Source organism: Aquarana catesbeiana, linkage group LG02, assembly GCF_042186555.1.
Source record: "Aquarana catesbeiana isolate 2022-GZ linkage group LG02, ASM4218655v1, whole genome shotgun sequence".
NCBI lineage: Eukaryota > Metazoa > Chordata > Amphibia > Anura > Ranidae > Aquarana > Aquarana catesbeiana.
In genome coordinates this window covers 451,806,805-451,830,523 of record NC_133325.1, presented here as the reverse complement: position 1 = coordinate 451,830,523, position 23,719 = coordinate 451,806,805, and the positions used below count along the sequence as shown (strand labels likewise).

General features: G+C 42.0%; 1 protein-coding gene across 1 annotated transcript in view; it reads left to right on the top strand.

The window, feature by feature from the left end:
- Positions 1 to 23,719, top strand: part of KIAA0319L (KIAA0319 like) — a 163,062-nt gene that overhangs the window by 24,258 nt on the left and 115,085 nt on the right. Inside the window, exon 3 of the mRNA XM_073615590.1 lies at positions 18,543 to 18,710. Coding sequence (XP_073471691.1) covers positions 18,569 to 18,710 — 142 coding nt within the window. The 5' untranslated portion in view covers positions 18,543 to 18,568. The remainder of the gene's footprint in view (positions 1 to 18,542; positions 18,711 to 23,719) is intronic.

The window sequence follows — 23,719 nt, the reverse complement described above, 5'->3', positions numbered from 1 at the left end:
CTCACATTTTCGTAAATATTTTATTATATCTTTTATGTGACAACACTGAAGAGATGACACTTTGCTACAATGTAAAGTAGTGAGTGTACAGCTTGTATAACAGTGTAAATTTGCTGTCCCCTCAAAATAACTCAACACACAGCCATTAATGTCTAAACCGATGGCAACAAAAGTTGGGCCAAATGAGCCATTTTCCCTCCCCGGTGTCATGTGACTCGTTAGTATCACAAGGTCTCAGGTGTGAATGGGGAGCAGGTATGTTAAATTTGGTGTTATCACTCTCACTCTCTCATACCGTTCACTGGAAGTTCAACATGGCACCTCATGGTAAAGAACTCTCTGAGGATCTGAAAAAAATAATTTTTGCTCTACATAAAGATGGCCTAGGATATAAGAAGTTTGCCAAGACCCTGAAACTGAGCTGCAGCACGGTGGCCAAGATCATACAGCGGTTTAACAGGACAGGTTCCACTCAGAACAGGCCTTGCCATGGTCGACCAAAGAAGTTGAGTGCACGTGCTCAGCGTCACATCCAGAAGTTGTCTTTGGGAAATGGACATATGAGTGCTGCCAGCATTGCTGCAGAGAATGAAGGGGTGGGGGGTCAGCCTGTCAGTGCTCAGACCATACGTCGCACACTGCATCAAATTGGTCTGCATGGCTGTCATCCCAGAAGGAAGCCTCTTCTAAAGATGATGAACAAGAAAGCCCACAGTTTGCTGAAGACAAGCAGACTAAGGACAGGGATTACTGGAACCATGTCCTGTGGTCTGATGAAGCCAAGATAAACTTATTTGGTTCAGATGGTGTCAAGCGTGTTGTGACGGCACCCAGGTGAGGAGTACAAAGATAAGTGTGTCTTGCCTACTGCCAGGCATATTGGTGGGAGTGTCATGGTCTGGAGCTGCATGAGTGCTGCCAGCACTGGGGAGCTACAGTTCATTGAGGGAACCATGAATGCCAACATGTACTGTGACATACTGAAGCAGAGCATGATCCCCTCTCTACGGAGACTGGGCTGCAGGGCAGTATTCCAACATGATAACGACCCCAAACATACCTCCAAGACGACCATTGCCTTGCTAAAGAAGCTGAGGGTAAAGGTGATGGACTGGCCAAGGTGGAGGAGCGCAAGGTCTCTAACATCCACCAGCCCTGTGATGTTGTCATGGAGGAATGGAAGAGGACTCCAATGGCAACCTGTGAAGCTCTGGTGAACTTCATGCACAAGAGGGTTAAGGCGGTGCTGGAAAATAATGGTGGCCACACAAAATATTGACACTTTGGGCCCAATTTTTCAGTTAGGGGTGCACTCACGTTTGTTGCCAGCGGTTTAGACATTAAAGTGGAGGGCCACCCTAAAAAAAAAACAAAAAAAACATGAAAAATCCTAAAAAAAAATAAAAAAAAAATTTTTGAAAAAAAAAAAAAATTAAACTTACCTAAACCCTTGTTGCTAGGCAGTCTTCCTAATCTGCCTCTTCCTATTCCGCGGCGTGTTTTGCTCCTCGGTGAGCAGCCCCGTTGTCTTCTGGGAACTATGTGTGTTCCCAGAACACCACGGGGCCATTCACAGAGCGCCGCGCCGCTCGCGCGTGCGCAGTAGGAAACTGGCCGCAAAGCCGCAAGACTCCACTGCCTGTTTTCCTTACTTAGGATGGCGGTGCCGGGACCCAAGAGCCGAGGGACGGGTCGGTCTCGGGCGGCCAACATCGCGGGCACCCAGGACAGGTAAGTACTTATTTAAAGTCAGCAGCTACAGTGTTTGTAGCTGCTGACTTTTAATTTTTTTTTTTCAGGGACGGAATCCCGCTTTAATGGCTGTGTGTTGAGTTATTTTGAGGGGACAGCAAATTTACACTGTTATACAAGCTGTACACTCACTACTTTACATTGTAGCAAAGTGTCATTTCTCCAGTGTTGTCACATGAAAAGATATAATAAAATATTTACAAAAATGTGAGGGGTGTACTCATTTTTTGTGAGATACTGAAGGTGTGTGTGTGTGTGTGTGTATATAATATATATAGTGGCTTAGGGGGATCTGAAGGAGGAAGTCCAAAAATCTTCCTCCTTCCCCCGGGATTCTCTCTTCACTCCCCAATTCACCAGCTCTGGGCTGGTGAATCGAAAGTGTAAATTCTAGCTGTTTCTGTGTCAGTCAATCACAGATTCTCAGTGTGTGGAGATGTTCTCCCCCGATCATCTGTTTCATAAACCATTAATGGACTGTAATCAGCGGTGATCCTTGCGCTGATCAGTTTTATAAACGGACACCTTTAGGACAAAAAAATACTGTTTCACCAGGTGAAAATAAGACCCCATTCACACCTCAGTGTTTTTGTAGCTTGAAACTCCAAAATGCCAGAGGAGAAAAAAATCCATTATTTTCTATGGAGTTGATTCACATCAACACTCCAAGTCACCTGAAGCTCAAAAAGTTCTGGAGCCTTTTTTTGTAGTTCAAATTGAGCAAATTTGTGTGTTTTTGGCAAGTTTTTATTTCCATAGAAATTAATGGAAAAGCTCCATTTGCGCATGTATGTGTGCTTTGCTGCGCAATTTTCTGCTCAAATGTAAAAAAAAAAAAAAAAAAAATTGTAATAATATATGAATAAATGTAAAATAGCTAAAAATCATCATAAATAAATAATACAATGATTTATTAATATGTAATATTACATGCATGAGTAATAACCCCAACCTTAAAATATATTAAATATATTATTATTAGTAACAATAATCATTTTTTATTATTATTTTTACTTTATTTTGTGTTCGGTGTTTAGTTATTATTTTATTCTTATTATTTATTTTATTTTTTTAATGTTAGGGGTTATTTTATATTACATGGTAATCATGTTTTGTATATATTTTTTTTTTTATTATGATTATTTGTGTATTTTATTTTACATTTATTTATTCATAAATGGAAAAAATAAAGCTGAAAAACCTAGCAACAGTTGATAGTTTTCTCTATTGGCTAATAAAAAAAACTGTATCAAAACGCGCATAAGAACATGCCGAAATCATACACAAAAACGTGCAAAAATGCTCAAAGACGCTACGCTCAGATGTGAATGCAGCCTAAAGGATAAAAAGCCTTAAAAAAGAAAACAAATACACCACCCCACATTAGAAAGCTGCAATATATTACTTTTTTGTTTTTGGGTTTAATACCACTTTAAATCCTATTGTTTTTTTTGTTTTAAATAAACTTTGATACGTGTTTCCATGTTTTTCCCCTAAGAAACACAGTCTCCTTTTTGTCTTGTATTGTACTTTTTTCCACGACTTGGCAAATATTTATTTCACAGCAGCACCAAAACTGCCTCCACTTATGTGCTGTACACCGTGCTTATCTTGGACAGCTTCTTTCAGCACTTCTTCACTATGGACCAGTGAATTGTAACTGAGCCTGCACTGGGCTCACCACACCTGGCCATGCCATTGTTTTATATGGAAACCTGAAAAATGCTTTCATGACGAGCCGTTTTTAATAACCTTAGCAAGATCATTTATAGAATTGAGGGTAATAAATACTGTCATATGGAAAGTAGAAATACTGTTTTTGTTCGGGGTGTAACTGCAAATAAACATGCAAGCTGTCCTACAGCTGATGGCGTATCTCATTTTCAGATCAGTGTTTGTGTCTGAATAGACAATGCTTTGTTCTAGGAAGTTTGAACACTGAATGGCTGACACATGCCCTAGTAAATGCCATCCATATGGCTCTGTTGCCTGTGTCATAATTATTTAAAGTGATATCCTAAGGTAATGCAGAAAACGATTACGTTAAATAACTTGGTTGCAACACTGTGGGCTGTCAGAAAAGAAAAATCTAAAATATTCGTCCATTCACACTTCTCAGCATGGATGGATAAATCTCTCACTGTCAAGTATTGTATTCTTAGGCCTCATGCACACAGGACGTTTAAAAAACACCAGCGCTGCTGCCAGGAAAAAGCAGCGTTAAAAAAGCACTGTTAGCTACGTTTTTGAATAGCGTTTATCAGCTTTTTTTTCAGTAAAAATACTACCTATAATGTAATAATGCTTAAAAATGCCAAACGTAGCTAAACGCAACTAACAGCTTGTTACAATGTTTAGCAGCATTTAAGGGCATTTTTCGTTTAAGCTCAAAGCTCAAAAGCCTCAGCTCCTGGACGCACAGGCTGTCGTTTTTTTTTCTACTGTCACTAAACACTTATGCCTCCAAATGCCTTTGACAGTTTGTGTGCATGGACACATAGGCTAACATGGAGGGGCATGTCAGACGCCCCTAACAGCAGCTGTCCTGTGTGCATGAGCCCTTACAGCCAGCACCCGCAAATATCAGATGCCTTTTAAAAACTTTTTTTTGTTTGAGATAACAAACAAGTCATACTTACCTGCTCTGTGCATTGGTTTTGCACAGAGCTGCCCCGATCCTCCTCTTCTCAGGTCCCAATTCAGCGCTTCTAGCCCCTCCCTCCTGTTGAGTGCCCCCACAGCATGCAGCTTGCTATGGGGCAAAATATATATACACCGCGCTGTCCCCTAAAAACAAAAAGCAGACAGCACAGCAGAGGATCAAATATGCAGAGTGTAAGACACAATAAAAAAGTGCAGCGCTAAAAATATGAAAGTCTCAGATATCTATTGAGAATGGTAAACATGCATATACAGTGACTGTGCAAAAAACATAGAAATGAAATCATGTAAAAAAATATATATGAAAAAAAAAAAAAATATATATATGAAACAATATGTGTAAAATTATAAGTGGACATAAGATGATAGTCACTGCATCTGAGAAAATATCCTTGATGGCATAGGTAACAATCACAATCTAATTGCTAGTGTCCATAAAGAAATAAATGATGGTGATCCAAATGATGAAGTGATGTATATTGAATAATTGTGACTTTAGTGAAGAAAATTGATAGGAGGTTCGCCACCATATATTCTAAAGGCTTACCGGAAGGATTGAACCCAGATGGGTGTATACCCACTGGGTCAATCAAGCTTGAATAATGTTGGACCCGGAAGGCAACTGCCACAAAAGACACTATTTCCAAGGGACCCAATGAACTTCCGATGATGTATTAAGGAATTAACCCAAATAGGTCAAATATATATATAGAGGGAGAAAAAGACAGGAGGGCACATTGCGTAATTCCGTAATAAACTTACAGCTTGTTTATTACAATAAAGGAATAACACATTATGTGATGATATAAAAAGCTCTTATAGTAAAAACAATAGCAGTATCAGAAGCATCAGTAGTCCTTCACGACGTCTACATCACGTCTACCCGGAAGTATCCGCAGTTCTGCTGTTTAGAGACGTCCCAGCTGTGCGTCTTTGGTTTCTGTTTCTTACTTGTAACAAGGCTTGAACCGCATGCCACTGACGCCATTTTGCACACCCGGAAGTAAATTCAATTGAATGGCTGTGTTTCATTTGAGCCACAGCTTAGTTTGGGGGCCCCTTTTATTATATAAGGGCAGTATTTTCAGTGGATCAGTACCCCAGATGATGTCCTATAGGACGAATCGCGTCGGGAAGCACTACTGATGCCTCTGATACTGCCATTGTTTTTACTATAAGCGCTTTTTATATCATCACAAATGTGAGCGTTAGAGCCCTTTCACACTGGGGCGGTTTGCAGGCGGTATTGCGCTAAAAATACCGCCTGCAAACCGACCCAAAACAGCCTCTACTGTTTGTTCAGTGTGAAAGCCTGAGGGCTTTCACACTGAAGCGGTGCGCTGGCAGGAGAAGAAAAAACTCCTGCAAGCCGCATCTAAGGAGCGGTGTATTCACCGCTCCTAAACTGCTCCTGCCCATTGAAATCAATGGGGCAGCGCGGCTATAGCCGCGCTATGCGAGCGGTTTTAACCCTTTTTGGGCTGCCAGCGGGGGTTAAAACCGCACTGCTAGCGGCCGAATACCGCTGCAAAAACAACGGTAAAACAGCGCTAAAAATAGCGCTGTTTTACCGCCGACACCCCCACTGCCCCAGTGTGAAAGGGGCCTTACTCCTTTATTTTAATAAACAAGCTGTAAGTTTATTACGGAATTACGCTATGTGCCCTCCTGTCTTTTTCTCCTATTAGGGTTTACTTCCTCTTTAAGTAAGGGCCCTGACTTGGATGTTTTTTTTTCCGTTTTTTCTTGCCCTGACAAGGCATACAGATGTCTGTTTATAAAGCTGTGAAAAATATCCACTGCTCCATTCTCCGGCATTCACAGAGGAGATCGTTCTATCGTTTATGAAGCTGTGTAGATCGCTTCTCCTTTTGTGAAGTGAAACGATCTACAAACGCTTCAAACAGTGGAGAACACCCCCTGATACTGTAATCTTGAGACATGGCGAGATTACAGTACCAGAAATTCAATGAAACACCAAGGTGTCCGTTTATTATCACTGCTCAGTACACGGACAGACGGCCCACCTCATGTTAATAAAATAAATAGTCCCCCTACATATATTTCATAAACCGTTTATTAGCTGAGATCAGTGGTGATTCTCGGGATCAACGCTGTTCACAGTTTCATAAACTGACACCAGAGTGTAGAGAGTGTTTCGAAATCATTACGTGCAGCATGTTTTTTACACCACAGAAAGAATTGATAAGAATACAGAAAGGCCCTTGAAAGGGCCTTTATGTGATGAACTCTGCAGAGAAAAGACAATATTGTTACAATCAAAATAAATGGACTTTGAAGGGAGGGCCTTAATTCTATAGCTTCCAAATGTTTGTAGTGTGGACTCTGGCTCCTAATGAGTCATATGGTATCGACATTAATTCTCATGTCAGATATGATGTAGTTAGTTATTAAATACAGTCAAAGTAGAACTATAGGCAAACTTGTTTTTTTTCATTAGGGTGTCCAAAACTAGTGTCCCTATCGGAAAATATCCCTACTATTCCTGTTCTGCCTTTAGTTTTACTTTTAGACCCCTTTCACACTGAGGCGTTTTTCAGGCACTTTTGGGCTAAAAAAAAGGCCTGTACAGCGCCTGAAAAACGGCTCCCCTGCAGTCGCAGTGTGAAAGCCCAAGTGCTTTCACACTGGGGCGCTGTGCTGGCAGGACGTTAAAAAAAAAAAAAAAAGTCCTGCAAGCATCTTTGGGGCGGTGAAGGAGTCGGTGTATGCACCGCTCCTGCCCATTGAAATGAATGGGCACTGCTGCCAAAGCGCCTGAAAAGCGTTTTCGGCAGCGGTGCGACATGGACGCATTTAACCCTTTATTTGGCCGCTAGCAGGCCGAATACGGAGTTTTACTGTCAACGCCCGCCCGCCCCAGTGTGTTAGCAGCCTAAGTCTTTAAAGTGCCACTAAACCCACATTATAAAAAACTATCAATAAATGGTGTATTACATGCTGTTCATACTCACTCAGTCACTATGGGATTTGTTTTGTGTATTCTGCAAAAAACCCGGTTGATCTCTACCTTCTGTCCATATCCCCAATTCATCTAGATATTTTGCAGCTGTGGTGACAACTCTGCACATGCTCAGTTTTCAGTGAGTTTCTATGCTGAGCATTTCCTTCATTTCCTTCCTATCACATCTGAGCAGTCCACGTGACTATAGAGTCAAACATGTGGGCGTATACACAGTGGTATATTGCAGCTCAGTCCCTCCCTCTTCCTCCATGCCCACTAACCAGCTTAACACAATGGGGTGGGATATTGCATGTGGATTAATGGTGGCTTCACCTCCCTTTTTATTCTAAGACACAGGTTGGAGGCCTGTGACTGGCAGAAATCTGGCCATACTATGTTAGCCGAAAATAATAAAGATTATTATACAAAAACGTTTATTTGATATTATTTATTTTTTCTTTGTATTCCAAAGGCTGTTTATTTTATTTTTTTAACATGTGACCAGCAGCAGAGGACTAGCAGCTCCTCCTGCTTATGTTTCCCTGCAGACAGGCTGGGAAAGAGCTGAGTCATGTGACAGCTGTATATCGATTAGGAAAAAGGTACTTGGATGTTTTTTAAATTAACATAATTACAGTGCCATCAGCCACATACAGAAATAAAAGGGACAATGTAATTAAAATGGTGTGTGTAGTATCACTTTAAATTAATTTTTGCAGCCATATGAAGTAGCACATCCTAATAACATATTACTAGCTCATTATGCCTTTGTCTTACAGGTTTTTTTTTTTTTAATCGGGTTTACAACCTCTTTAATGGAGGCAATTAAAATGAATGGGTTTCTAATCCCCCTGAACTCTATCCAAAACTAAAAAAAAAGGTTTTGCCTTTAGTTATACTTTAAGGCTTTACAACCACTTTAACAAACAAAAGTAAACAGTTCGACATGCCAGAAATAAAAATGTATTTTTTATGATTCTCGGCTCCATCTAGTGGCCATAATGCTGTATTTTCCCAGAGCACTCTGCGTTTTACAAGTAAATAACATTCGATCTGCTGAAGAAATAGGAGAACATTTGATTTTGCTCCATTCCTACTGAATGACTGCGCCAGCAGCTTTGCTGGACAAATATGTCAACTTTTATTTTATAAATACACCCTATACGGTTTCCTTTTGCCATTTTTTGTTTACTTTTGTTTACATGCCAATAGGAATGCAGTGTGAAAAAATAGTGAATGCACCTCAAGTGCATGCCATTTTCCCTGAAAGCAACGCTTGATTTGCTTCTTAGCCCTGGATCACACCAGTGCGACTTGTCATGCGACTTGACAGTTCAAAGTCACATGACAAGACGCACCCCATTTGTGGCAATGGAACCACTCAAAGTGCTGCGACTCAAGTCACAGCGACTTTGAAAAAGGTTCCTGCACTATTTCTGTGCGATTTCAGTGTAACTTGCATTGACATCTTTTAAAGTGTGTGTAAACCCATTAATATAAGTCTATGCCAGCCCTTCTATTAGAGCCTGGCATAGCACACTGTTAGTCTTTTATAAAAACAAGGCTTCTAAATGTAATTTTATTCAAGGTTCTAAGTCTGTGCTTACCTTATTATACAGATGATCCTGTCCACTTAAAAATCCCAATTTTTAGGAGATAGCTGAGGCTCTCTTCCCTAGTTTTTACTTTCGAATAAATAGTAGGGATTGTGGACTTCCATCTGTATCTGGAAATAGTCCAACATTATTACTATTTAACTGCTTCTAAATATTTGTTTAGAGCTGTCTTCAGGCTGATTCGCACCCGCTGTATACCTCTGATACATGGATACTGCAGGAGGGGCCGAGATCTCCCTCTGACGTCAGCTGGGGAGGTCACAAGGCTGCTCAGCCCCTCCTGCAGTAGCCCTGGAAACCGGCTGAAAGTCATGTGACCGGCCTGAGGATCGTGCTAAACAGGCATTTACAAGCCTCGTTTTTATAAAAGAATACAGTGTGCTAAACCCAGGCTATAATAGAGAGGATGGCAGTGACCATTGTAGTTTTTTTTTATTTTAATAATAGTGGCGGCTGGGACAGAGACACAGACACAACTGACAGGCAGGGAGGTGAGAATGAGGGGGAAGAGATGAGAGCCGAGAGCAGGGCTGCGGATGATGCAGGGACGTACTCTGACCACGGTGGTCAGGGCTCAGCAGCCCTAATTATTGTGGTCAGCGCAGAGAGGGGATACAGGAAGTGGCAGGTTAATGCAGGTTTTTTTTACAGTTTAGAGGGGGGCAGATTACATAGCACAAGCACTGTGCTGTTTAATCTACTTCACTGTGACTGATATTACTGAGGCCAGGAACAGTCATACAGCTAGCATTTTCAGGAGGTCAGAGAGATCCTTGGGTAACATATAATTTTTCAATTTGTGTTGTGTGTGTTTTTTTTTTTTTTTACGCTGCATTCACATTATAATAGAGCATGAACGAGTGTAAAATTTTTGCGTGTGTTCATGAAATGAGCAAAAAATATATGCCAGGCATTAATACAGTGCCTTGAAAAAGTATTCACACCCCTTGAAATTTTCCACATTTTGTCATGTTACAACCAATAATGTAAATGTATTTTATTGGGATTTTATGTTATAGACCAACACAAAGTGGCACATCTAGGACAATCAAGGGGTTAAATTGTGTCCCTAACGATGTTTACTGTGTGGTGTTTTACTAAGCAATGTGCAGAAAAAATCAGCACATCGTTGCTGTACGAAGATAGCTCTCTTCTGTCATTCTCTGAGCTGATCAGCAGAAACAGGCGTAAATTATTGCTGCAGCAAAAGCCGTGATTTACAGGTACAGGGGGTCCCCGGGTTACAAACAAGATAGGGACTTTAGGTTTGTTCTTAAGTTGAATCTGTTTGTAAGTCGGAACAGGTAAATTTTTTAAGTGTAGCTCCAGCTAAAAAATCTATTTTTAAGTTTTGTAGATAGCATAGGGAAGGGTTATCACCCCTGTAACATTTGTTTTGCTGTCTGTGCCCCTGTTCAGAAGATTTCACCTCACTTTCTGTCCCAATGACAATTGGATTTTGAAAATTTGGGGTTATTAGGGAAATAAGGATAGGTGATAAAGCATCAGTGGAGACACCTTTTTCCCATATTAACTGTTACAGGAGTGAATTTCCCTTCCTAGGGGTAGATTTCATCTCACTTCCTGTTGTCTCCCTCCGTTTGTAAGTAGGAGTCGTTTGTAAGTCGGATGTTTGTAAGTAGGGGACCCCCTGTACATGATTGTATCTGTATGAGCCGATCTGTCACAGTAAATGTACTGTGGCGGGTCAGCAAGCGGTTAAAAGAGAAGTGCGGGGTTTTAAAAAAACAAACATACATACTCACCTAGGTAGATGCAGCATCGATGTGATGCTGCATCTGTCCCCTGGCGCCTCTATATCAAGATTTTAGCATTCAAAGACTCACTGGAGTGCTGGGCTGTGGAGGGGACAGGAGTGTCTGGCTCAGGCTTTTAGCAGCTCGCTGAGAGGTTTAGCAAGCTGCCAGTCAGGCATCTGGGTGGATACCAACATTAAAGCAGAACTCCCCCATTAGTACACCCCCACCCCACATAAAACACTAAACAGTTATTACATTTGTGAAATTCCTTACCATTGAAGAGAAAAGTCCTGTCTGTAATTCAAAAAATGCAGCATCTATTCTGCCAAAGAGGAGCTGTTAGAACAGGGATTACATCATATCCTATCCTAATCAAACTACACTTCTCATCATGCTTTGGAAATTGCAATGAATGTGGGAGGGACACTAGGCCTGTACATGTTAAACGTGAACAGGCCCACTTCAACATAAATCACATCCCTCATTCTGCAGCCAACCACACTACTCAGTAACACACAGCAGGATAGGTAGGTTATAGTCCTATAAATGCAAAGCATGTTTGTGCTCTCTCCTCCAGCCACAACAGGAGATAAACAGATTGCCCTTACTTGCCTTATGTAATCATTACCGAACTGTAGACACAGGCCCATAATTATATATTTTGTACTCTGCTGTAATTTAGTATTAGAAATATTCCTCCTCCTGCTGGAGCTTTGAGATCTTTTTAACAGCAATCAGTGCTTGTATAGGAGGGTTCTCAAACTGTCCGCTCTCCAGCTGTTGGGAAACTACAAGTCCCATCATGCCTCTACCTGTGGGAGTCATGCTTGTAACTGTCAGCCTTGCAATGCCTCATAGGATTTGTAGTTTTGCTACAGCTGGAGGGCCGCCAGTTTGAGACCCCTGTTGTATAGTCTTTATGAGCACATGCCTAGCCACAACACAGAAAGAAAGAGCCGGGACATGCTTCTTTACATCAGCATGGGGCACAAGTAAATGTCAGCATGAGAAAAAACAAAAAAGTGCAGCTCTAACTTACTAATCAATAATAATAATATAATAATAGTGGAACCCTCTAATGTATGAAAATCTTAATAAACTTCAATTTTACCACAATACCGATCTCTGTAATATGTAACGTCACATATAATACACATAGCACTGAAAATAAGACCTAAAAAGTGTGCCCACCAGTGCCTTTAAGTGCAGCTTATCTGGGCCCATCAACGCAGCCTATCTGTGCCCATCAGTGCTCATAAGTGCAGCCTCATCAGTGCCATCTTTGTGCCCATAAGTGCAGTCTCATCTGTGCCCATATCTGCAGTCTTATCTGTGCCCATAAATGCATCAGGGATCGTTAGGAGAAGCTGGCCTGATGCCAGAGCGGGGATCTCCCGCTGTGACACATCTTGTAGGTGAAACGCTGGTCGCCGTAAAGTCCCGCCTCTTAGACCAGCATTGGACCTGTGTGCTGTCTATCACAAAGCCGGTCCAGGAGGGGAGACTTTATGGTGACCGGCATTTCACATACAAGATCTGTCACAGCGGGAGATCCCCGCTCTGTTATCCGGCTGGCTGGTGTCTCCTAATGATCCCTGCTGCACTGATGGGGGTTGGGGCTAGTGACTGGCAACCAGGTGTGGAAGAAGGAGAACACCACCTCCATGGATCGTAATACCACTTGGGGACTGTACAGGTAAGCTGCCATCCAATATGTTTGTACGTTATCCTGTTCAGGTCACAAGCTCGCCTCGTGTTACAGCTACCAACTATTTGCGCACACTGTATTTTTAGTATGTCACTTTTTAAATTAATTACAATCAATTTTATATATTAAACCAATAGCTTGGTTGTGCACATATTTAAAGATTAATTTCCAAGCCCTAATCAGTTTTGTGTGCTGAACGTATTCCAAAGTTAGCACAGTCAACGAGAATGAAACCAACAGACTGGAACTGATGCCAAGCTGTCTGGCACAGAGCTCTTTCTCCTTGGACAGATAATCTGTTGTCCTGTGTGTATCTGTTATGTATAGGAACTGCTGTACCAGCAGACACAATGTACTGGCTGGTGCGAATTGTACTTTTTTCATTTATTGACATGAGTATTTTTTGTCTGTTTGTTGCAATATTCAAAATGGCTACAAATGGCCTAATTAACTTCTACATTTCCTATAGTGCAGTGCCATTGTGGTAGTTCACTGCACCTTTTATTTTAGAAGTGGTGCACCAATGTAGTATTTGCCAGTCTTTGTCTTAACCAAATGGATCACCTGTTGTTTATAAAGAGGACATAAATTCAAAAACAGACTTTAGGTCTGCTGGTCCCCCTTGAGGTCTGCCCTGATGTGAGGTTTCCCAAAGATCAAGCAGCAGCTGCCTAAAATCCTGTTCTCTGATTTCCACTGCAAGGGGCCAAATGTGTGTGGTGCTGGAATTCTGGGTAACACTAACCCAGGACAACGTTTTAAGTTATGCGGGGGGGCTGTTAGTCTAGTGTTCTATTCATTTTCTTATTTGAAATTTCTAGCAGGCTCAATGTTTTCTTGAGTGTTAATAATGACCATACTATATACCAGGGGTACTGGAATAAAATTCAGAGGTCCAGTCAATAGAATTTTCTGCCAGCGGAGGTCTAAGTCTCATGTTTGTGCTATGATTTACAATCTTCATATCACAGCCTCCTGTACGCATCACAGTACCCCCAGCGTTTAGGGCCTGGTCACCCTGGTCCTCGTGGTAAAATGCAGGGTTCTACTGTGTGGGCACCTGTTGGTGCGGGGTCCAGAAAGTGGTGGTGCAATGCGCATTTAAGTCTATTAAAATGTTAAAAGTAATTACATTTCATTCATTTGTATGCACCACAGCTCAGTTGCAATGCAGAAGAAACAAACTGTAGAACCTTGAGGTGAGCTCCAGTGAGTTGCCAAAGAATGCAGTGTGAACAGGGCACATAGAAAACAATTGTTTTCCAATGCCCTTGCAGAGACCTATGCTTTTCTAGTGTAGGAAAACCTAGATCTCTGCACAAGTGTAAAGCACCATGCGATTTCCCAGCGGCTGCATTTTTAAAAAGGTTCAGGAACCTTTTTCTCTCATTTGAATGGGCTGCTGTGTCCGTGCAAACGTGAGCCACAGCAAATGCATAGGTGTGAACCTAGCATTACATCACATACTCCCCCTTTACACCAGAGCCCTCAGCCCCCATCCTTACATCACAGCCCCCTTCACATCATAGCCCCCCTCTCTCCATCCTTGCATCAATGCTCCCTTCACATTACCACCCCCTCTTCCCTCTTACACCACAGACCCCTTAATTCCATCACAGCCCCCATCCACACTGCAGCCCTTTCTTCATATTGCAGTATTGCAGACTCCTGTCCCTTTCCTCACACTACTCTATGTCTCCTTCACATCACAGCAACCACCTGGCTACCTTTACTGTCCTACCTTGCACAGGGTTGGAGGCACGGGAGGTGTGAATAGTGGGAGGGACGCCTGAGTGTCCTCTAAGCCTGTCCTCCCAGCGGCTCCCCTGCTGGCTCGCTGCTGGTATTCTTTAAAGAAGGGCAAAATTTAAGCGCAAAAGTTCTGACTAGTGGGTGGGACTTTTCATGGTAAAGGCAGGGGAATGGTTGCAAGTAGTGGCTTAGCAACCAATCATCCGTTTCTTAATTTGAAAAGCCCCACCCACTATTCAGATCTGCCACTCCTATAAACTTTTGCCCTTCCTCGAGGATGACAAAGGCAGTGGCGAGTCGACAGGAGAGCAGCTGGGAGGGCGGGTGTGACAGACCTAGCCGGGAGAGAGACTTTTGGAGGGGACTGTATGCTAGCTTCTTGCCAATCGATCGTGGGCCCTGGCATTTGGGGGAATGGTGCTCTTTGTGAGCTGTATGCCTGGGGACCCTTGAGGTGGTATTACTGTGGATTCGGGTCCTGGTCCCCCAGGACACACAGACTATTTGCCATATTAGAAATACTGGCTGATTCATAATGCTGGGACAAATACTGTTAGGAGATGCTGATGTCAATTCCAGCCACCTGTCTGTCTGTTGCCTGCTAGAATGTGTATTGTAAATAAGTCTAGTATGGGATCTAAGAGTCATTAGATCCCCATTGTTGTTTGTGTTAATTAACTCTGCTATTGTGTGAACAAGAGTTCGGTGTTGATTTGTGATAATGTTGATTGGGTTTTCTGAGCTACAAGACGGCCAGTCTGGCCTAAAGGTCATGTCTGAGTCATCTAGGCTGTCTAAAGCTGGCCATACACCTATAGATTATCTGCAGATTTTCTATGGTTAGATGGAAAAAGTGGAAGATTCCTCCATCCACACAGTTTAGCGAACATGGAGAAATCTGTTGCACTTTTTCCATCTAACCATAGAAAATCTGCAGATAATCTATAGGTGTATGGCCAGCTTTAAGGGATTAGTTAATTAGCCCATGTTAATTAGGTTTCTGGTCACAGGTGTATGTTCAGAGTAATATGAGCAGGAAGTATACACCTCCTCTTTTACTGTATAAAAGAGCCTGTATTCCTTTCAATAAAATAGATTCCTGGTTGAACTTACATACAGCCTGCCTGGTGTTTGTTCTGAGCTACACAACTGGATTAGAACAGCACATAGCTGTAGTTCTAATCCCGGATTATTGGATGACTGAACCATCAGACGTGCGATCTGCAATCTGAATCTATAGCAGCAGAGGAGTGTCGGGAGAGTGGAACCGAGCGAGCAGGGGCTCGTTACAGCGGGCTTAGAGGACACTTGGGCATCCTGCCCACTGTTCAGACCTGCCGCTCCTACAGTCTTTTGTCCTTACTTGAGGATGACAGCAGTGAGCCAGCTGGAGAGCCGCTGGAAGGGCGGCCAGGCTTAGAGAACACTCAGCCATGTATTTGGCTAGGCTGTGGTCGGGATGGGATTGTAACTCAGTCCGCATCCGAGCCGTGGTCTGCCATTTGGTGATGCCTGCTATATACAATATTATATATCAAGCATACTTTAAAGTGGAACTAAACTCTCTTATCCTTCTACAGCCAAGGAAGCTGTCACCTTGGTTTTTGTTTGATCTGCATTTGCCATGATGCTGCACATGTCATCATGTATGACACCAGCCATTTGATGGTTTGACAATTTGGTTGGGAACACAAGCAGTTGTAACTTTATCATTCACAATATTCCTTGAATGTAAATGTTTTTGGAAACCATTAAATTGATGGGGTTATTTCTACTTAAAATGGTTGTAAACCCTTACAAAGCCCCAATGACATGATGCAGAGATTAGACAAATCCTCCTACATAAGTTGTACTGGTTTATCTGCAATCCTCTTTTTTTTTTTTTTTTCCTCTACATTCATTCAATGTGCAGAATTTACACAGGATCTCTCAGCTGTGAAAAGCAAGGGATAGGGAGCTGAAGTTACACTCTGCAGAGCGCACTGAGGAAGCTTCCTCCCCGTCACCATTTTTTTTCTTGGTGTCAGAAAACTTGTCTGACGTGACTCATGTTGATAGAGCCAAGCAGCGTACAGAAATGACACTAATGCTGTGTACATACGGGCAGGCTTTTCGACCAGACTGGTCCGACAGACCGAGTCCGGTGGACAATCCGACCGTGTGTGGGCTCCATCGGACCTGCAGCAGACATTTTCGGTCAAAAATCTGATGGACTTTAGATTTGGAACATGTTTCCAATTTGTCCGACGGACTCGAGTTTGGTCGAAAAATCCGCTCGTCTGTATGCTAGTCCGACGGACGAAAACCCACGCTAGGGCAGCTATTGGCTACCGGCTATCAACTTCCTTTTTTTAGTCCGCTCGTACGTCATCACGTACGAATCCGTCAGACTTTGGTGTGATCGTGTGTAGGCAAGTCCGTTCGTTCAAAAGTCCGTCGGACCAGTCCGGTCGAAAAGTCTGCCCGTGTGTACACGGCATTAGTGCTCTGGATCAAGACAAGTTCACAGTATAGAAGGATATGCTTCATTCATATTTCATGTCTGACATTTACAACCACTTTAATTGTTTTAGCCTATATAATATGTGCAGGGGGGCACATCTAAGTGTTGGAACTGCCACACAACTACCAACACAATGTAGATTTGTTGCCAGCTAATGTGTGGATTCCCAAACATATATAATTTCTGAAATAAAAAGATGCATCTCTGTGCTGTGGTGTGGCGGCAGCTGACACAGATAAGAGACATACCAAACTTATAAATAATCTTAAGAAAAAGTGTGTAGCGCCAAAAGTAAATGAACAGCGATGAGATGAGAATACTGTGTTAGAAATGAACAGCACATTGAGATAAAGTCCAAAAAAGTGTTTTTGCACAATAGTGCAAAGATGTGCACAAAAATTTGGTGGTGACTTGAAAAGTGAATAGGTGATCCAGTACAGCACTCCAGAATCATCCATCGCACCCCTGTGAAATGGACACTCACCGGAAAAGCTGGCTGTCATTACAGCATTAAACACGCACTCAGTGTAGATCCGCCATCTGTTGTGGGGAAGGCTGTTCAGCAACTCGCACCATCCAGATGTAGTAAATAAAGCTCATTGGGAGCCAAATGAAGTCTCCGTAGTGTACTATTTATTGGAATTGTAAGTTAAATATCTGGATGTGCGAGTTGCTGAACAACCTTCCCCACAACAGATGGCGGATCTACACTGAATGCGTGTTTGCTGCTGTAATGGCAGCCAGCCTTTCTGGTAAGTGTCCATTTCACAGGGGTGCAATGGATGATTCTGGAGCACTGTACTAGATCACCTCTTCACTTTTCAAATCACCACCAAATTTTTGTGCACATCTTTGCACTGAACTATTGTGTTTTCACCTATAAGTTTATATTACTGGGATCCTGGGACTGTGCATTTAAAGCGGTGGGCCAGCTGGAAAAAAAAAAAAAATTAAGTCAGCAGCTACAAGCACTGTAGCTGCTGACTTTTAATAAGCACATTTACCTGTCCCTGGTACCTGCGATGTCGGCCCCCCAAGGCCGACCCGTCCCTCGGCTCTCTGATCCCAGCGCAGCCATTCGAACTAAGGGAAACAGGCAGTGGAGCCTTGCAGCTTCACTGCCGTTTCCTAATGCGCATGCGTGCTGTGTTGTGGGACACACACAGTTCCCAGAAGACAGCGCCCCCCATTTCCCAGAAGACAACGCGAGGAGGAGAAGACTGAAGATCACTGCAGTGTAGGAAGTGGCAGATTAGGATGATCTACCTAGCAACAGCCATTTCTAGTAAGTTACATTTTTTTTTCTCCAGATTTTTAGGAACATTTTTTTTTTTTTTTCTTTTTTTTTTTTTTTTTTTTTTTTTTTTTAGGGTGGCCCTCCACTTTAAATCTATATTTTTCACTACATTGTTTTTTATTGTTGACTTCTATCCTTCCATCCAGTTTATATGTTTATCTGGAAAGAAGAAGATTAAAAGCACATCCTGCTAGATGTGAGTTGTGTGTCTCACATGATCTGTGTTCACCTGGGAATCTCTCCATAATAAACAGCTGTTCCTTTCCCGAATGACTCAAGAGAGGTGACGTCTCTCAGTAGGCAATAGTTAACTCACTGATGTCCATGGAACTTCACAGTTGTTATCTTGTGCTTTAGCCAGTTTAGGTGGCTTGCTATGTCCACTTTGGATTTATGTCCATCATGTTAAAAAGCCAGAAAAGGGTTTTGTTGGCAGTAACATAGAAATGCAATATTAATCAAGCTTATTATGACCTGCTTTCATATTATCTTGGCTGATTTGTCTCTCTGTGTTTTCTCCTGTCTCAGACACAAGACTTCCAGGCAAAAACATTATGGAGAAGTATCTCAAAGGCCTGTTGTCCCCTGATTCTTTACGGACATTGAAACGCCTCATAGGGAGGAGGGTGACATGTATAACTACACTACACTTGTTCTTCTCGTTGACATGCCTGAGTGTTCTTTTCCCCAGCACAGGTAATTATCTTATATTTATGGCAAAGATTCTTGTAAGAGTTGATTTTTGGACATCACTGCATTTGCAATTTTTTTTCAAATATTGTGCATGCAAATATGTTTTATAAAAATATATACCTACAATACATTGCTAAGGAGGGAAGAAGGTAACACGATGTCATTGGTTAAAACTATGTCTGACTACAGTGATGGCATATTTTGGCTCAATTAAAGTACAGTTTCACTGCTGCCTTTTAATGCAGGAACTCTGCTTGCTGCATGTTTGCTGTGGGTTTTTGCAAAACTTCTATAGAATTAAATGGTAATATCTATAAAATGTGTTGAAAATATAGCTTACTGCAACACACAATGCAGAGATTTGAATGTAACCTAAGTTTTTAATCATACTTAAACACTTCAGCAAATATGATATATTTTTAATGAGGGTTATATTTTAAAGCAAACAAAATAACTAAAGCTCTGCTAGGAAGTCTAAGCTATTGTATTGCTAGCATTTTAATCTTCATTTTTTTTTTCACTTTTCTTTAAGATTATTCAATATATCACTTCTGGCCTGATCTCTAGAATTGCAGCAATCCGGCCCAGTATATCATTAACCCAGGCTTTTGGAGTGCCACAGCTGGACCTTGCCGGGAATGAACATTCTGGGGCTAGCCTCAAATTGACCTTCCAACATTAGGTTCTGTGTAATGCAGTACAACCAGTCCTGTTGTACTTGGCCCAGGCCCCATTAGCTAAACAGGGGTGCCCAGGGCAGTTTTATTGTTCATTTCTACCTAAATGAATAAATAGATTTTACTAGACCACACCCCCACTCCTACTTGCTTACCAGGGCTTAAATTTAATTTTCCTAGACTCAATCAGGTTAACAGAGGGGTCCAGGAGGTGGAAGAAGAGGAAGGACCTTTTTTTCATTTTTGGGGTGGTGTTGGATAAAGTCAGTCAGCTTTTCTGTTGTACCCCAGGGGGGTAGATGGAGTGTAGGCATGGTTGGGGGGGTCCTGCTAGGAAGGCTGTATGTGGCCCTCGTGATTTTTAACAGCGGTCCTGGCCTCAGTGTTTGCCCTTTCTTGCATAGCTCACTCTGTAAGTAGGCAAATCAGGCTGAACAACACTGACGTCTTCCACTGGGTGGAGTGTGCAGCACCCTTTCTTTCTTGCCATTCAGTGCAGAGGAAACATCTTCCCAACTGCTGCTCCCACTTTGCAGAGTGCTATGTGGGACTCCAGCCACCCTGCTGGTTCCTACTGTCCACCTGCAGTGACCCTGGTCCCCTCTGGTCATTAGACCCATTACTTGCTACCAGATATAAGGTATAATATAATAGCTTACCAACCCTTATATGTGGTGGCTAAATACATTTTCTTTTCTTTTTTTAGGCTTTTTTCTCCCTTTATTTCACCTAGTGATACAGCCAGTAACACACTTGCTGTTTTAGGATGTCTGTATTTTGGATGAGGTAGTAAGCAGACATCTCTGAACAGCAGCATTACCAGTCTAGGGAGAGAGTAGTGTTGGTCTAGCTGATTTGGATGTACTTGACTAACAAATTGAAACTGAATTCAAGCTAACACTTTTTAAGCAGTTACAGCATTTCTTTTTCTTTTGGGATAAAGGTTTTACATAAAAGCTGACCATTGTAAGCACCCCTGTCTCTAACTGCTACTTTGCCTGCACAGATTGGTTTGTTAAAATTGAAAAATAACAAACTTGCTTGAATAAAGGAGAAACAGCCTAAACAAGAATCAGTTCAGCCACCACATTTAAAGTTTGGTAAGCTGCAATTAATTAAATGTTAATTTTTGGGTTACATACCATTTTAAATTGCTGGTTTGTGGACCCTGCCACCAAGGAGCAGCTGACCCACGAGATCCTTAAAGTACAAGGTCTCTTCAAACCAATGCTTGATAGTATTATCAAGGATGTCACTGGAGGTAAGAGCACTCATGTGCTTGAGCATGAAAAGTCTTGGAAAAGGTCTGCCAAGTCTCTTCCTTTTTCGTTTTGCTATTCTTGGAATATGCACTCCTAAACTTGGTTCTGTGGCCTCCCGCAAAGTCTGTGGTAGTAACCCTACAAAACTCTCAGAGAATCTTTCATCAGCATTAAGGTGCACCCCCACTTTCCAAACTGGGGCGATGTTCTCTAATCCTTAAAAACTCCCGGATAGTCTGCTTTTTAGGCATTTTGATGCAGAGAAATATTCCAGGGATACAGACGGAACCTTTGCCTCCAGCTTCCTCTTCGATTTCTCGCCTTCAAACTATCTATGTAGCCACACAAATTAGCAGATCTACCTTTTGACATTTTGAACTCTCCTGGAATAAGGTGTCATTGTCCCAGCTCCTGTAACATATCGGTCTAACCTTGTCACTGTTCTCTCTCTGAGTGGGATGAAGCTGGGGTTCTCTGTGAATTTTCAGGGATCACCTTTTGGACTCCTTGCAGACAATTTTTCTTTATTTAAACCTCATAGATTATTTTCTGATAGTAATTACTTCTGTGAGGTGGGTTTCTGACCTGACAGTCTTTCCATTCACAGAATTCTAGGGACCTTCTTCTAACCTAGGGCAAGTCTGATCTTCCCTCAACCACTACATCAGTTCTCCAGTCCTTCTGTCCAGACCCAGCTCACAAATGTGTGCTTCTTTTCACAGTTTAGGCTGTGAGTCTCTTATCTTTAAGTTGGTCTCCCTGTTGGTTATTCCGTATGGCCCCTTTAGGTTGACTTGGTTTTTGTTCCAGCTTTCTTTTAACTTCTCTATTTTTATTTTAACAAAGAAAAATCTACAGCCTCTTCCATAATTGACATACAACATCAATATACAAGCAACCAACAGCATATCATCAGGTTCAATATCATATAACAATAACATTGAATCTGGGAAAATATACAATAGAAGTATCTCAATTCCACTTTCCAAATTGCTAACCAATCCTGATCATAGGGGAATGCATCCCCTGATACAAGATCCGGCGCAATATCCACCCCCCCCCCCCCCCTGCATAACGGCTAATGTGGGACTATTCCCCTCCTTTCCTTTTCTAACCCCCCCCCCCCCCAAAAAAAAAGAAAAATTCTACCTCTCTCTCCCTCCCCCCCCCCCCCCCAGGCTCCCCCTCCTCCAGATTTAAATTATACTGAGGGATCCGTGTCCACTTCCCTCATCTCATGGAGGTCACATCAATAAGTTTTCCTCCTTCCTCTGATGAAATAAAGATTCCATAGTGACCATGTTTTTGTGTAAATTTCTCGTTTTTGTAGGGATGTCCAGACTAAGTCTTCCATTCGGTTTACTTCCTCTACCTTCCTAAGCCACATTCCCACTGTGGGGGGCTATCTGTTTCCAGGTAAGGAGGATACAGGCTTTGGCTGCATTCAATAAATGGCACAAAATGGACTTCCTTTATGTTTTGAAAGGGATTTTGGATAAGTGCAGTAAGAAAAAAGCCAGATCTTCCGGGATTTCAAAATCACTAAATTTTTGCAAGGACTTCCTGACCTCTTTCCAAAAATTCCTAATTCTAGGGCAGGACCAAAAAATATGTAATAGTGTCCCCTGTTCCTCTTGACAGTGCCAGCAACCATCTGATATGTTTGGAAAGCTTCTATGAAGTACAGCTGGAGTTCTGTACCATCTTAAAATGCGTTTCCTGCATTTTCGTGCAAGTCGCTGTTTTAAATATGGAATGTATTATGTGGGTGCTTTGCCCTATTCAAATCCAATTCCCATTTTCGCAAGAAAGGCAACTGAAAATTCTCTGGTTTGACCAACAAAGCATACATCTTTGAAAGCGTGTGCAAGAGCGGTCCTTTTTCCATACAGTATTTCTCACATGGCAGCAAGCTGTGGTCCAAGGACTCAGAGGGACACATAGTGTGTAAAAAATGTCTTAATTGTACTGCCCGCCAAAAATCCATTTGATAGGGGTCATTTCTGTCTGTCAATTCCTGAAACGTGGGCCAACATCCTGCTCTTACAAAATGCGAGGCCTGATATAATCCCCGCTTTATCAATGTGTCAAAGGATCCCTTCCGAAGACCTAGAATTAATTGTGGATTCCCCAAAATAGGGACCAGAGGTGAATCCCTTGAGGATAGCTTACCCTTGGAGAAAAGATTATAGCACGTGCGTAACGTTGGTCCAATAGTTGGGTGTGTCTTAGTCAAGGGGGGGAGGTCCCTATAACACCATGGTGCCCTGTGCAATAGCTGACTTCTCTGTGCTTGCTCTAATCTTGGCCAGATTTTTAAATCCCTATGTTGACACCAATCGATCAATCAACTTACAAGAGCTGACTGATGATATTCAAACTTATCGGGGACCGCTAGTCCCCCATGCTGTTTTGGCAGCTTCAGGAGGGTCTTTCTAATCCTTGGGTGTCTGTGTGCCCAAATAAATTTTGTAACGAGTGTATGCGTATTTCTGTAAAATGTCCTGGGGATAGCAATGAGTATAAACCATGGTATTCATATGCCAAATAAACTTAAATATAAAAATATAAAGATAGAAAAATTACCCTCTGAGCACCTTAAAATAGTGTTACTCTATGTTACGGTGCTCAGAGGGTAATTTTTCAATCTTTCTATTTTTTTGTACTAATAAAGTTTATTTGGCATATGAATACCATGGTTTGGTCCTCCATTCAACCACTTGTCTCTTTCCCGTTTCTTTTCCCAATCATTTGAACTAATTACCTAAGTTGTGGAGGTACCCTGTCTACACTAGACAAATTGGTTTATTTTTTTACTCCCAAAAATATTAACAGTAGTCTGAGATCCATCTTTTAAAATTGTGTTCTATCAATGGGTATAGCCTGAAAAGGGTATAGGAACTTTGGTAGGATGTTCATTTTTATTATATTACTCCTTCCGAATCAGGAATGAAGTCCCTTATGCCATCCCTCCAGCAGATCTTGCACCCTACATAACAATGGCAGAAAATTAAGCTCATATATACCTGAGAGATCTGCGGAAATGGAGGCATCCAAAATACCTCAGGGACTG